General features: G+C 36.9%; 1 protein-coding gene and 1 long non-coding RNA gene across 3 annotated transcripts; both read right to left on the bottom strand.

The window, feature by feature from the left end:
• Positions 1 to 1,544: 1,544 nt before the first annotated feature.
• On the bottom strand, positions 1,545 to 8,954 carry LOC102499338 (uncharacterized). The gene is made up of 3 exons (XR_337274.1): positions 8,876 to 8,954; positions 7,529 to 7,672; positions 1,545 to 1,715 (listed from the first exon to the last, which is right to left on the bottom strand). It is a non-coding gene; the product is annotated as an uncharacterized LOC102499338 (long non-coding RNA).
• On the bottom strand, positions 4,152 to 4,877 carry LOC102498629 (thioredoxin-like). Of its 2 annotated transcripts, none has more exons than XM_006167759.3 (2): positions 4,746 to 4,877; positions 4,152 to 4,395 (listed from the first exon to the last, which is right to left on the bottom strand). In XM_006167759.3, exons 1-2 carry the CDS (start codon positions 4,875 to 4,877, stop codon positions 4,267 to 4,269), a joined length of 261 nt encoding a protein of 86 aa, XP_006167821.1. In that variant the 3' UTR covers positions 4,152 to 4,266. The 2 variants fall into 2 exon arrangements, with proteins under 2 accessions (XP_006167821.1, XP_006167820.1); XM_006167758.3 differs by having other exon boundaries at positions 4,156 to 4,467.
• Positions 8,955 to 12,075: the final 3,121 nt, after the last annotated feature.

A 12,075-nucleotide genomic window follows, 5' to 3' on the forward strand; every position in this document is an offset into this window, starting at 1 on the left:
CATCTTCATCTTCATCCTCTTCATCTTCCCCTTCTTCCTCATATTCATCTTCCTCGTCTCCCTCCTCCTTCTTTTTCTTGCTCTTTTCAGCCTTGGCAACAACTTTTTTTTTTCCTTTTGCTGCATCAGGCTTTCCTTTAGCTCAGTATGCAGCAATATTCTTTTCGCATTTTTCCTTCTGCTTAGCAGCCTTTTTTTCATAAGGCTGTGCATCATCTGCAGCAATGTTATTCCACATCTCTCCCAGTGTCTTTGCAACATCACCAAATGGATAGGCCAGAATGTTCTGCTTTGATTTTTGGGTGATATTAAGAATAAAATAAGAAAAAGTCCAAAGGAGACCTCTCAGGTGCATTGAGATCCTTGAACTTCTTTTTGTTACCCCTTAGGAGGAAGATAGATTTTCACTTTTTTCATAACAGGCCTTGTTCGTCTTTGCATATCTTCAAATTTTCCTTTCTCTTTAGCAGACATGATCTTCCACCTCTCTGAGCACTTCTTAGAAAACTCTGAGAAGTCTACTGAAACATCTGGGTGCTTCTTCTCGTGCTCCTTCTGGCAAGTTTGCATGAAGAATGTGTACAATGACATTTTACTTGGCTTCTTAGGATCTCCTTTGCCCATGGTTAGTTATCTTTCCTCTACAAGGCACAGAGTCACCCAATGCCTGACCAGCTCTCACTTGCCCTGGCACTGTCTCTATGGAACTCAGTGTACTTCCAAAACAGCCTATTTAAAAGAGTTTGATAAGGACCCCAACTTCTCTCATTTTACCCACTCTGGATTCATATACTCACTAAATGCAGGTATTGATATACTGTTAAGACCAATGGTGGGTTCTAGGACCAGCAGTTGCTGTAATGGCTATGTCACTGGACTCCCATGTGGTCAACTGCAGTTCGAGTCTCAGACCCAGTGGTTTAAACTCACTGGGCACGTGTGCGCCCAAGATTCCAAGAGGAGAATGGAGGAGAAGGGATTGCAGTGTGGCCAAAACCTGTCCAAAAGACAAATAAATTAATTAATTAAAAAAAGACCTATGGTGGGTTCCAACTTTGTTTGTTGAAGAGGACAATGATTTCTTTATTAAGAATAATAGAATAATAATAGAGGATACGTGTATATTTTTATCTTATATTTATAATGGCATAATGAAAACTAACAAAAACACAGTTTTAATAGCATCTTCATTTAGCCTCTGACTTGGATTCAGCCCAATTATCTTGAGTTAAAAAAAACAGTTAAACCAAGTCCATACATTTCTGGTTTCAAATAGTATTCATACAAGTCTATTTCCCAGTCACATTTCACATGCAGCCACCATCTTCTTGATAATAAGTTGGAGACAGCCTGGCAGTTACTCCTGCCACTTTATTTTTACATTGGGACTTTAATTCTAAGGAGTTCAGCAAGTTGCATCCTGGCCCAGATTTAATAGAACAAAGGGAGCAATGTGTATTCTGTGAAATCCATACATATACAGACTCATTCACTCTCTACCCCTTTTCCATGTCTAGTTTCTCGCCTGGCAGGTTTCCTCCCTGGTTCCATGCCCACCAATTTCTTGACTTGAAACTCAAGTTCCAGTTCCCTTGTAACAATTTACTGAAAACTATTCATGTTCCATGCACTCTCATTTTAGACAAATAGCTGACCCAGGATCTATCCATAAATAGGCATCTGGCAAGCCAAAGGTGGGTGGGCATCAAGACAATCTGCAGAGAAAAGAGCAAAATGGGAAAAGAGTCAGTCTGAAGAAAGTATCTGTGCCAAAGACTTAAAACTACATCCCAGGCAAAGGCCCTGAAATGAAGAATGGCAAAATAGAAGACAGGAGATTATCTGAGTCTATTTCACTTAAAGATCTTGAAGAGGTCTGTGTGACCTCTGCCTTGGGTAAGCAGAAAACAATTTGGTTTAATAAACGTTGGCATTTGCAGCTAAGTAAAATCTTTACCTTCAATATACTCTTCTTTAAAAAAATTTTTATTTTATTTTATTTATTTGTTATTATTATTTTTGCTATAGGATATGTGCACTCACCAGAGAGAGATAGGGAGGGAGGGTCAGAAAGCAAGCCACCAGATCTGAGACTCGAACTGTTGTCAGTCATGTGGCAGTCCAGCTCCTCAACCACTACACCGCCTGCTAGCCCCTCAATAAACTCTTAAAAATGGTGGCTGTTATCATCACTATATACCTTCTGTTGTTTGTATTCTGCTGAGCTCTGTCCAGCTTGATAATAATTTGTACATATTCCACAGCAGTTGGTTCTACCTCACACAATGGAGTGATGGGAATGGTAATATTCTACTCTCTTTATCTGAAAGAATCCCTATCAGTTTGGAACATAAGCAAAAATAATAATAATAATTCACAATTGTACAGAAATGTTTTTGTCATAATGTTTCTTGGTAACACAATAAATATCAGTTCCTGTGACAGAATTGAAGATTGTTCCTGTTTCAGTATTTTATACCCAATTGAGAATAGACCTCATAAATGCATTGGCAAAGGGAAGAGTGTTTTCATAGGAAAATACTAATAGTCTACTCTTCTGAATGATTAATATTTCCCCCACACACACACACACAAAATAATGCATGCTTCATTTTCAACAGTACTAAGTCTTATTCCTGTTATGTGATTATTCATAATAACAATAATAAACTCTAATTCCTTGGAGTGCTATAAAGAAAAAATATATATTTTCTAGACAACAAATTTAAGTTCTGATTTTTCAGATTTGATACTCCCAAAATTTTCCAGAGAAAGTAATATAATGCCTAAATCTAATGTAGGATTTCAGCTACCACTACATAGATAACTACATTACCAGCTGTAAGAGGAATCTTCAAAAAAAGTCATGGAAAATTCATGTTATGATAAAAACTATGCATGGGTTTCAAAATTTTTGCACCAAAATTTTAATTTCATTTTCTGTTATGCTTTGTTTCGTTTTGCTTTTGTTTTTGGTATCAGGCACCTGTGGTCACCAGAGAAAGAAAAAAAGAGAAGAGAAAGTGAGAAATTGAAGCAGAAGCACTGCCATTATGTTTCTTTTTCTTTTTTAAAAATTATTTATTTTATTTATACATTCATTTATCTTATTTTGACCAGAGACAGACAGACAGAGAGAGAGAGAGAGAGTAGAAAGCAAGCTACCAGGTCCAGGACGCTAACCATGGTCAGCCATGTGGAATATTTACTTTCTCCTTTTTGCCCAGAGTAAACAGAGTAATTAAAATTCTTACTGTCTTTGCTAAATAGCCTGAAACTCTTTGTCTTAGATGTTCTCTAGGAATGTGATCACCAGTAGCTGGACTCCTTGCACTGAGTCATGGAGAAGATTCCATTGTGTTTAGGCAAAGATCTGGAAAGTAACCTTAAAAATAATGAACCTACTTGCTCTGACTTCTGTAACTGCTTACACACAGGAACTCCCCCTCCTCATTTTCCATTGTAAAGTCCACATCAACCCAGAAGATTGTGACTCTTGCCTTTATAAGCATCCCTTTCCTTTCACTAGGGACTGCAAGGTCTTTGAGAAACATGAGTCCTTCTGCAATCACCAGTTTTTGAATAAAGACTCCTATAATTTGTCTATGACTGGATGTCCTCTTCATTCTCGCTGATCAGACTGCAACAAAAAATCACCCCCCACCAGAGGAGATGACCATGCAGAAACCCATTCTCCTTTCAGGATTTTGGGGATGTATGCACATGTGGCCAGCATGATTTCAAGCCAATGGGTCTAAGACTCAAACTGAGCAATCAGGCATGTGGGATCCAGCTGCCTTACCCTTCTCACCACCTGCTGGTCTCTGTAACCTCATTTTTCATTAACCAACTTCATTTTCATGAGGCTCAATTTTGCATCCCCAACTTGTTACTGAACATCTCCAGCTTGGTGTCACCAACTGACACATCAAAGTTATGTCCAAAACATAATATTATCTCTTCCATAAAACTTGTTTATTCTTTTGTATTCCCTATTCTTGCTAATTTAGATACTTATTTACTTATTGTTCTTGTTAAAGAAATAATTGATAATTGTTTATTTTACAAATATTTCTCCCTCCATGTTGAATGGATAGTCAAGTTCTGCTGTTGTTCTTTTTTTTTAAGGATAGAATTAATATTTTATTATCATTTATAATCAGATGGCAGTGGGTATATAGTCTCCATACTTCACACTTTTTTGTAAATAAAAAAAATTACAAGTTTTAAATAGCCGATGGCTGGTTACAGTTTCAGAAAATATGATTAGATTAATTCAGTAATGGTGGCGTCAAGCTTTTCTTTATTAGCTCCAGAAAATTCACCCACTTTCTGTCCCTTTTTAAAAAACTGGAAGGTGGGCATGCATTTGACTTCACACTCTGAAGCTTCATCCTGACAGTCATCCACATCTACTTCAAGGCACAGAACGTTGGAATACTTTTCAGAGAGGGAATGAAAGAAAGTCTCAAGACCAGCAGTTAGCATAATGACTGTGTTGCTGGACTCCCACATAGTCGACCACGGTTTGAGTCCCAGACCTGGTGGCTGGGCACATGAGTGAGCATGCTTGCCCAAGATCCCGAGAGGAGAATGGAGAAGAAGAGATTGCAGCGCAGCTATCCCCCCTGGGGGGGGTTGATTTCTCGCTTTCTGTCTCTCCGTCTTTCTGGCAAGCATATGCACACTATAACAAAAACCTCTCAAAAAAAAAAAAAAAAAAAAAAAAAAAAAAAAAAAAAAACAAGAAAAAAGAACGACTTGATCATTTTGCTAGGCCCACACCATGTGGCCAAGAAGTCAACTACTACAAGCTTGTCTCTTGCACTTGCCAAGGCTTCATGAAAAGCATTCATGCTGTCAATCTGCTTTACCATTTTGGCTACTGGGTTGCATACGAGTGCCTGTCCAAACCGAAGGAAGAGGATCCAAAGTGCTGAACAGAGCTTCCTGCTATTGTTCTTTAAGAGTATCTCTTACACCTGTTCCCTTTTTGCATTCTTAACCTCAATGTACTGTCTTAAACCATATCACCTCACATCTAGATTATAGTAGTCTCACAGGCCCTTACTTTTAGTTTCCTTCTTCTAAGATTAGGAAACACAATTGTCTTATCTGGATTCCTAAAGTTAATGTCATACATTCACTCTACTCAAAAATGTTGTTTAGCTTAAATAAGGATTAAACACCTTACTTAACCTGCTAATCATGGCCTTCTATGATCAAACTACAGATTGTTTTTCCAGTCTTTTTGATTTATACACACATTGTGACAAATTAAAATTATTTGCTGGCTCACTTTTTATTACTTCAGCTGTCTGAATATAGTTAAGGGCATTATTTAGTCCTTTTACAGCATATAAAGCTATATGTTAAAAAATGTTTTTTTTCAAATGTTACTTCTTTTGATAAAATTTGTTTGTTTGTTTGTTTCTGTTTTTGCCATAGGGTGTGTGCATTCATTCGAAAGAAATAGAAACAGTGAGACAGAAAGTGAGAAATTACTAGTTCTGGGGCATGGCCATGACACAATCCCTTCTCATTCTTCTTTTGGGATCTTGGGCACACATGCTGCTAGCATGACATTCAAGTCATGGGACTCAGATCGCGGTGGATAATGTGATAGTCCAGTGCCTTAACCATCATGCCTCTGGCTGGCCCCAGATTTCTTTTTTCAAGACCTATATGATTGACTATATTCTTTAATTATTATTATGAATGTTACATAGCTCAGACAACCTCATGCCTGAATTTGATGGAAAACCATTTTATCTGTGCTCTAAATATTTGTTATCATTTTTCCAGGTCATTTTTTTTTTATTTATACTTCCTATGGTTCTCTTTATTAATTTGAATTTATCATTTGTTTAGTCTGTGCAAACCATCTAAAAGGTATTTCTGGAATTAAGCAAGGCAAACAAACTTCTCCTCATATAAGTCCTACATAATATTCCATTCAAACTAAACTGATCTTTTTTGCCCCATAGAATGCACGTTGCTGTGCTTTGACAACAGACCTATGGTGCTATCTCAGCGTTTTCAGTTAGACGTGAGGTTTTCACACGTAACATGTTTCTATAGGCCTAATCCTCCCTAAAGAAAATGAGAAGACATTTTCCTCCCCTCTCTTTTCACACTTATTTTAGAAAACTTGTAACATTAAGTAATTTCTCCTGTCTTTGACATACATATCAATCCTCTTAAAGACTAAATAGGACTTTTGTCAGCTTTATTGACCTATGAATATATTTTTCAAAGGCCTGGAAACTCTCCCTTTGAAACTGTAAGCATCAAGGGAGATAGCTTCCCTATCTTTACATCCCTGTGGAAGGGCAGGAGTCTAACTGAAGTGAGCACCTTCCTCCATATTGCAAAACTGCCTCTTGTCATGGAAATGTAAGTTTGATTTCCCTCTTGATAAAACTGATTAGCTATCACAGATGATTACTCCAATTACCAGGTAATGTTGGATAAACTGAGTGTGACGAATGACACTGTGAAGTTCTTTTACTTAAAGACTAGTTACAGTTTGTCCCGAGGAGATAAATGCAATGGGTTGTACCTGCTAGGCTCTATGAAAGGTGAGACTCCTTTCTGTCTTGCAGTCTCTTAGCCAATTGCCTGTGATGTGCATCACATGTTGGATTACTGCTTATTCAATAAGAAAAAGTGTTTTGTTAAGCCTCAGTAAGGCTGTTTAATAAAAGGTGTTGGTGGGAGAAATTTACTAATGACAGAGATTTCTGAATTTCAAGGCAATTTCATTCTTATTTATAGTTCCCCAATACTAGATACTATAGACAATTCCAATTTTTCATACCCTTTATAAACTACTTTTATTTTTAAGGATTATTTTATTTAAATTTATTTATTTATTTAAATTTGACCAGAGAGGGACAGAGAGAGAGAGATAGGTGGAGGGGCAAAGCAAGAAAGCAAACCTCCAGGTAAGGGACTCAAACCATGGTTGTCCATGTGGGAGTCTAGTGCCCTTAACCATCATGCCACCTGCTGGCCCCTTCTTTATAAATTTCTACAGTGGATGCAAATCACTCTATGACACTAACTATTCAAGTAATGTAATATTACATACTAATTTACAACAATTACACACTGTTTTAGTTAAGTCTTTCTGATAGGTATTAGGACAGTTTCTGATAGTTAAAGATGATTTTTCTTTTGTACAAAATCTAGACTTTCTCCCACGATGAGGTTAAGTCCCAAGGGTGTAAATGTCATCTATAAACCAACACTTCCATGATCCAAGTGCAGCCTGGACTTCTCATGTGACCTTTGGGCATGTTCCTCAAACTGCCTACTTGACCTCTTCACTTGGATGTTTCCTGGATATCTTAAACTTATTATGCCAATAGTTAGGCCCACGTATTATTTACCGTTTTTATTCTAGCAGCATTTGACTTCGGGTCTGCATATTGCAAATGGTCACTTAACATGTATTACACTTGGACTTGTAATTTCTAACTTAGCATAAAACCAAACACACAGCCAGTGAACAAAGGTCAGTTACCTGAAAATCTGACTGCCAGGCTGAGTGGCTTATGGGTCAGTGATAAGGCATACCCTGCAATATCACGTGTGTATTACTTTGTTACTTTGTTGGTTATCCTCTTCATATAGTTTTCCACCAGAAAAAAAAAATTAAATATGTTCCCTAGAGGAAAAATGAAAGTCAAAAGCAAGATATAAGTATACACTATAAACACACACACACACACACACACACACACACCAGCCATACACTTTGCTGAAAGAAATATATATCAAACAAATGGTCCTTAAAACTCATAATCAGGCCATTAGGGAACAATAAGTGTCAAAAAAGCCATATCTCCATCAGAAATTGTATTGCTTACTAGAAGCTCAAAAGCTAAGACAAGTAACATGTTGGTTTATAAAGTTCATGTTAAAGTGAAGCTGTATAGAAATAAATGTGAAATATTCAGATAAAATAGTATATGTGAATAAAAGAGTGTGCATGCTTTGAGAGGTGGGTAATGTAAGCATGGCAGAAGTTACATGTTTTGGGAAATCATAGGTCAAGCATGTTTCTTAAACTTATGAATTCCAAGGCAAATTCATTTCACTGAACCAATATCTGAATTGTGAACAATTCTCAGATGCCAAAAGAAATAACCAACTTAGAATGTATTCCCAAAGCATGTGCACTTAATGTATTATTTTCGTGGTGCCATGGTAAACATCTTAATATGAATTGCCCATATCTACATTTTTTGAAAAGTGTCACATGGTTTAGTGTTACAAATAAATGCACTGTTTGGAGGGGAAAAAAAAGCTGAGTTTTTTTGTTTTTGTTCTTTTTAAATGAAGTTTACATGAATTCATGCTTCCAATTCCCAATTCTGTTAATGTAGCCAGATTAGAGAGAAACCAAATCAGCTCCCTATTAAACCCAACGTGACAGAATAAAATACTGTAGAATGGTATTAGCTTGTTTTCCTTGTTTAAACATCCTAAGTCTTATTTCTTACAGAAGCTAAGCATATAATAGTTTTGCTGAGAATTTGCAAAGACCAGGACTTAATATTGCAACCCAAGAAGCAGATGTGCTCATGGAAGATAAGAACTTCTGCCCTGAAGATTGGGCCCACCCAGCTGCAGCTGAAGACAACAACCCTGATGTCAACAAGCCTCCTCCATGGCACCAGTCAGGGAAACGTAGAAGAGCTGTGCTGTGCAAAACAGCTTTCCCTTAATCTTTTCTTTAAAATTCCTTGTCCAGGTCTGTGATTTGGGGAGATGGTCTTTGAACATTAGTTCACCATCATTTCAGGACACTGTTTCCCAAATAAAGCTAACTTTCATTTCCACCAACATTTGCCTTCCAAGTACTTACCTTCAAGCAACGAGAAGTCAAACTTGGGTTTGGCCACTGGACCAGACCGACAGTCAGTTCAGTTACATTATGTGCATGAATTTCCTCCTTGTAAGAAAAAAATTACTATTGTAATTTGTGAATAGTCAATATGTAACTGTATTGTATGCGAATCTGTGACTGTTGGCAATGTCATCCAGAAGAACAGATAAAGTTTATTTACTATATTAAAAAAAAGATTTCTCATTGTTTTACCTATACCCTACTTCCCACAACCCTAGGGGAAGATTTTCTTGCTCTTTGACTCTGCTCCTCAAAGTATCTTACCTCAATCTCTAAACAGTTATACAAAACACAGCATATAGGTAATTGGAAGATAGGATGTTTGTGTTCTCATTTCTGTCCTCATTGCACAGCACATCACCAAGTATAGACTGTTGCTTCATAAATATTTGCAGCACAAGTAAGTGAAAAGTTATGCTCAATATTTTCAGGAACATGGGAACCAGCAGTTAGCGTCATGGCTATGTCGCTGGACTCCCACGTAGTCGACCGTGGTTTGAATCCCAGACCCGGTTACTTGAAACACACTGGGCGGCGTGTGTGTGCAGGCCCAAGATCCCAAGAGGAGAATGGAGGAGAAGGGATTGCAGCATGGCCATCCCCCCTGAGGGGTTATTTCTTGCTTTCTGTCTCTCTCTCTCTCTCTCTCTGTTTTTCTGGCGAGCACATGCACCCTATAGCAAAAACCTCTCCTAAATAAATAAATAAATAATCCTTTCAGAAACGTGTAATATTTATTCATCTTAGAATTGTCAAATAAGTATGAGGTTTTTAAAAAATCTATGTGTCTGAATTCCTAACAAAATTATATTTGGGAGGCTTGATGATGTAACAGTATGACAAAATGCCCTGCAAGATTGGCCCACATGGAAAAGTTCTGGGTTCATGTCTGGAGACTTCTCTTGTATACTGGCCATGTGTGTGCCCATGATCTAGAGTTGGCTGAAGCTAGGGGTGAATTGTAACATTGAAATCCTGCTAAAGGTAGCGCTCTCTCTCTCTCTCTCTCTTTCTCTCTCTCTCTCGTAGAAGAAAGAAACTTTTAAAAAATTGTGTTTTGTACATAACAATGATAGTTTTCTCCTCCAGACACAAGACAGTTTTATTTAACTATTTAATAATGCAAAAGGATTAGAAAAAGTCCAGACATAAATAATCTCATAACCTCTCACTAATAGAGACAATTCCTTTTTCCCCCAAATCTATCTCTTGAAGCTTTTTACAAAAATTGCTACATAAGCCACATGTATACACAAACACGCACACACACACAAACACACACAGAGGCACACACAGGCACACTTAACATTTTCGTTTTTTTCCTTATTCTCCCCTCTCCCATAGGTAGGATGTGGCTATTAGTCAGTCAATCCATCAACCTATGGAATGGAAATAGCAGTTTATAGTGATGTTTTTTTTCAAGCTCCCTAACCTAGGCAGCAAAAATAAAATATACTTCTTAAAGAAAAATCATATAAACCTATGCAAATAAATTGTTTTCTTTACGCTTTTCCTTTTTTTAAAGAAAAGCATAAATGCTTTTACCTGAAAAGTACTTTCTTTGACTAAGTTAGTGTCATGCCAACTGACCTTTATTGTTCCACCAGGTCTCTGGCATTTTAATGTTTTGGCCTGTAATAATAGTCTTGAAGAATGCAATGGGCTTTCTGAAACAATTTGCTCCCTAAGGATTTTAAAATCAGTCTTTATTTTTCACATACTCAAAACAAAGTACTTTAAAAAATAAAATGGAAATACAGTTAGTGCAGAAAGGAGGCTTATATGAGCTTTCTATCTTTAAGTGCCAAGTGAAAAAATACACTGCATACAAACATAAAATTTCTTTTTCTTAAAGTTTATTTTTTATCTTATTTATTCCAAATAGAGAGAGACAGAAAGAGGCAGGCAGCTCCAACAGGATCTTCACAATGTGACCCATTTGCAATCCCAGCCAGCCCAGATCACAGGCATGATGAGGACAAAACCAGTATGTACAGGGAGACATCAGGACACCAGCCTAGAACCTTTCCATGCGGTGCCAGCATCACAAACATTGTGTGAACACTGTGTCACTACTGCTAGCCCTTAGTCTTTAAAAAAAAAAAATTACTTTTAAGCCTTTGTGATTTCTGGGTTTAGAATCAAATATAATAAAAGACTATGATCTTTCTGGGACCAGCAGATGGCATAATAGTTACATTACTGGACTCCCAGATAGTCATCTGTGATTTGAGTTCTGGACCCGATAGCTTAAAACTTGCACCAGGCCCATGTGCATGCATCCCAAAAATCCTGAGAGAAGAATGGAGGGGAAGGGATTATGCCATAGCCATTCCCTTGAGGGATGAATTCTCACTTTCTGTATCTCTGGCGAGCACATGTGCCTTATAGCAAAAATCTCTGAAAAAAAAAAAAAAAAAAGAAAGAAAGAAAAACAAGACTATGATTGTTCATTTCCTAGGATGAAGAATCAGAAGACAGCCTAATGAGAGTTTAAAATTGTATGAGTGAGTGCATATGTGTGTGTGTGTATGTGTGTGAGTGTATGTGCACATTTTGCTCTTCTGGAATTATCTTCCCCCCTGACAATAACTTGGCTGTGTTTTTCATTTAGCTTTAAAATTTTCACCTTTCTGGTTTCACAATTTTTTCTAGTATAACTTTTCAGTTGTTTTCCAAATTAAAAAAATAAGGAAATAAATAAATAAATAAGGAAATTGAAGCCATTATCAAGCTACAAAACAACTTTCCCCTGTTGAATCAACAGATTTCTCTCCCTTTTATCTCAGAAACAGAATATACTCTTAAACTATACATCCTCTGACACTTTCAGCTGTATCCTCCTGAGAATTTCATGACTGTCATTGGCCCTCCAATATTATTATCTCGTACATTTTAAATTTTATATTTTTACATTTGTAAATTTTAATAACAATTCAAAGATGTAAAATTTAAAACTGCTTTGTCGATTATGCATCAATTAATAGATTACCTGAGAAAGATTTTCTTTAAGTAGCATCGCTGATACAAATGATATTTAACTTTGTTAAATAGACATGTCAATGCTCTTAAGTAAATATGGTACCATAAGTAGATTTTTTTTTTTTTTTTAGATAATCAAAACTAAAATTCAGGTGCCAGCCAGTGCACGGTTTGAG

This window comes from Tupaia chinensis, unplaced genomic scaffold, assembly GCF_000334495.1.
Source record: "Tupaia chinensis unplaced genomic scaffold, TupChi_1.0 Scaffold145082_1, whole genome shotgun sequence".
NCBI classification, from domain to species: Eukaryota; Metazoa; Chordata; class Mammalia; order Scandentia; family Tupaiidae; genus Tupaia; species Tupaia belangeri.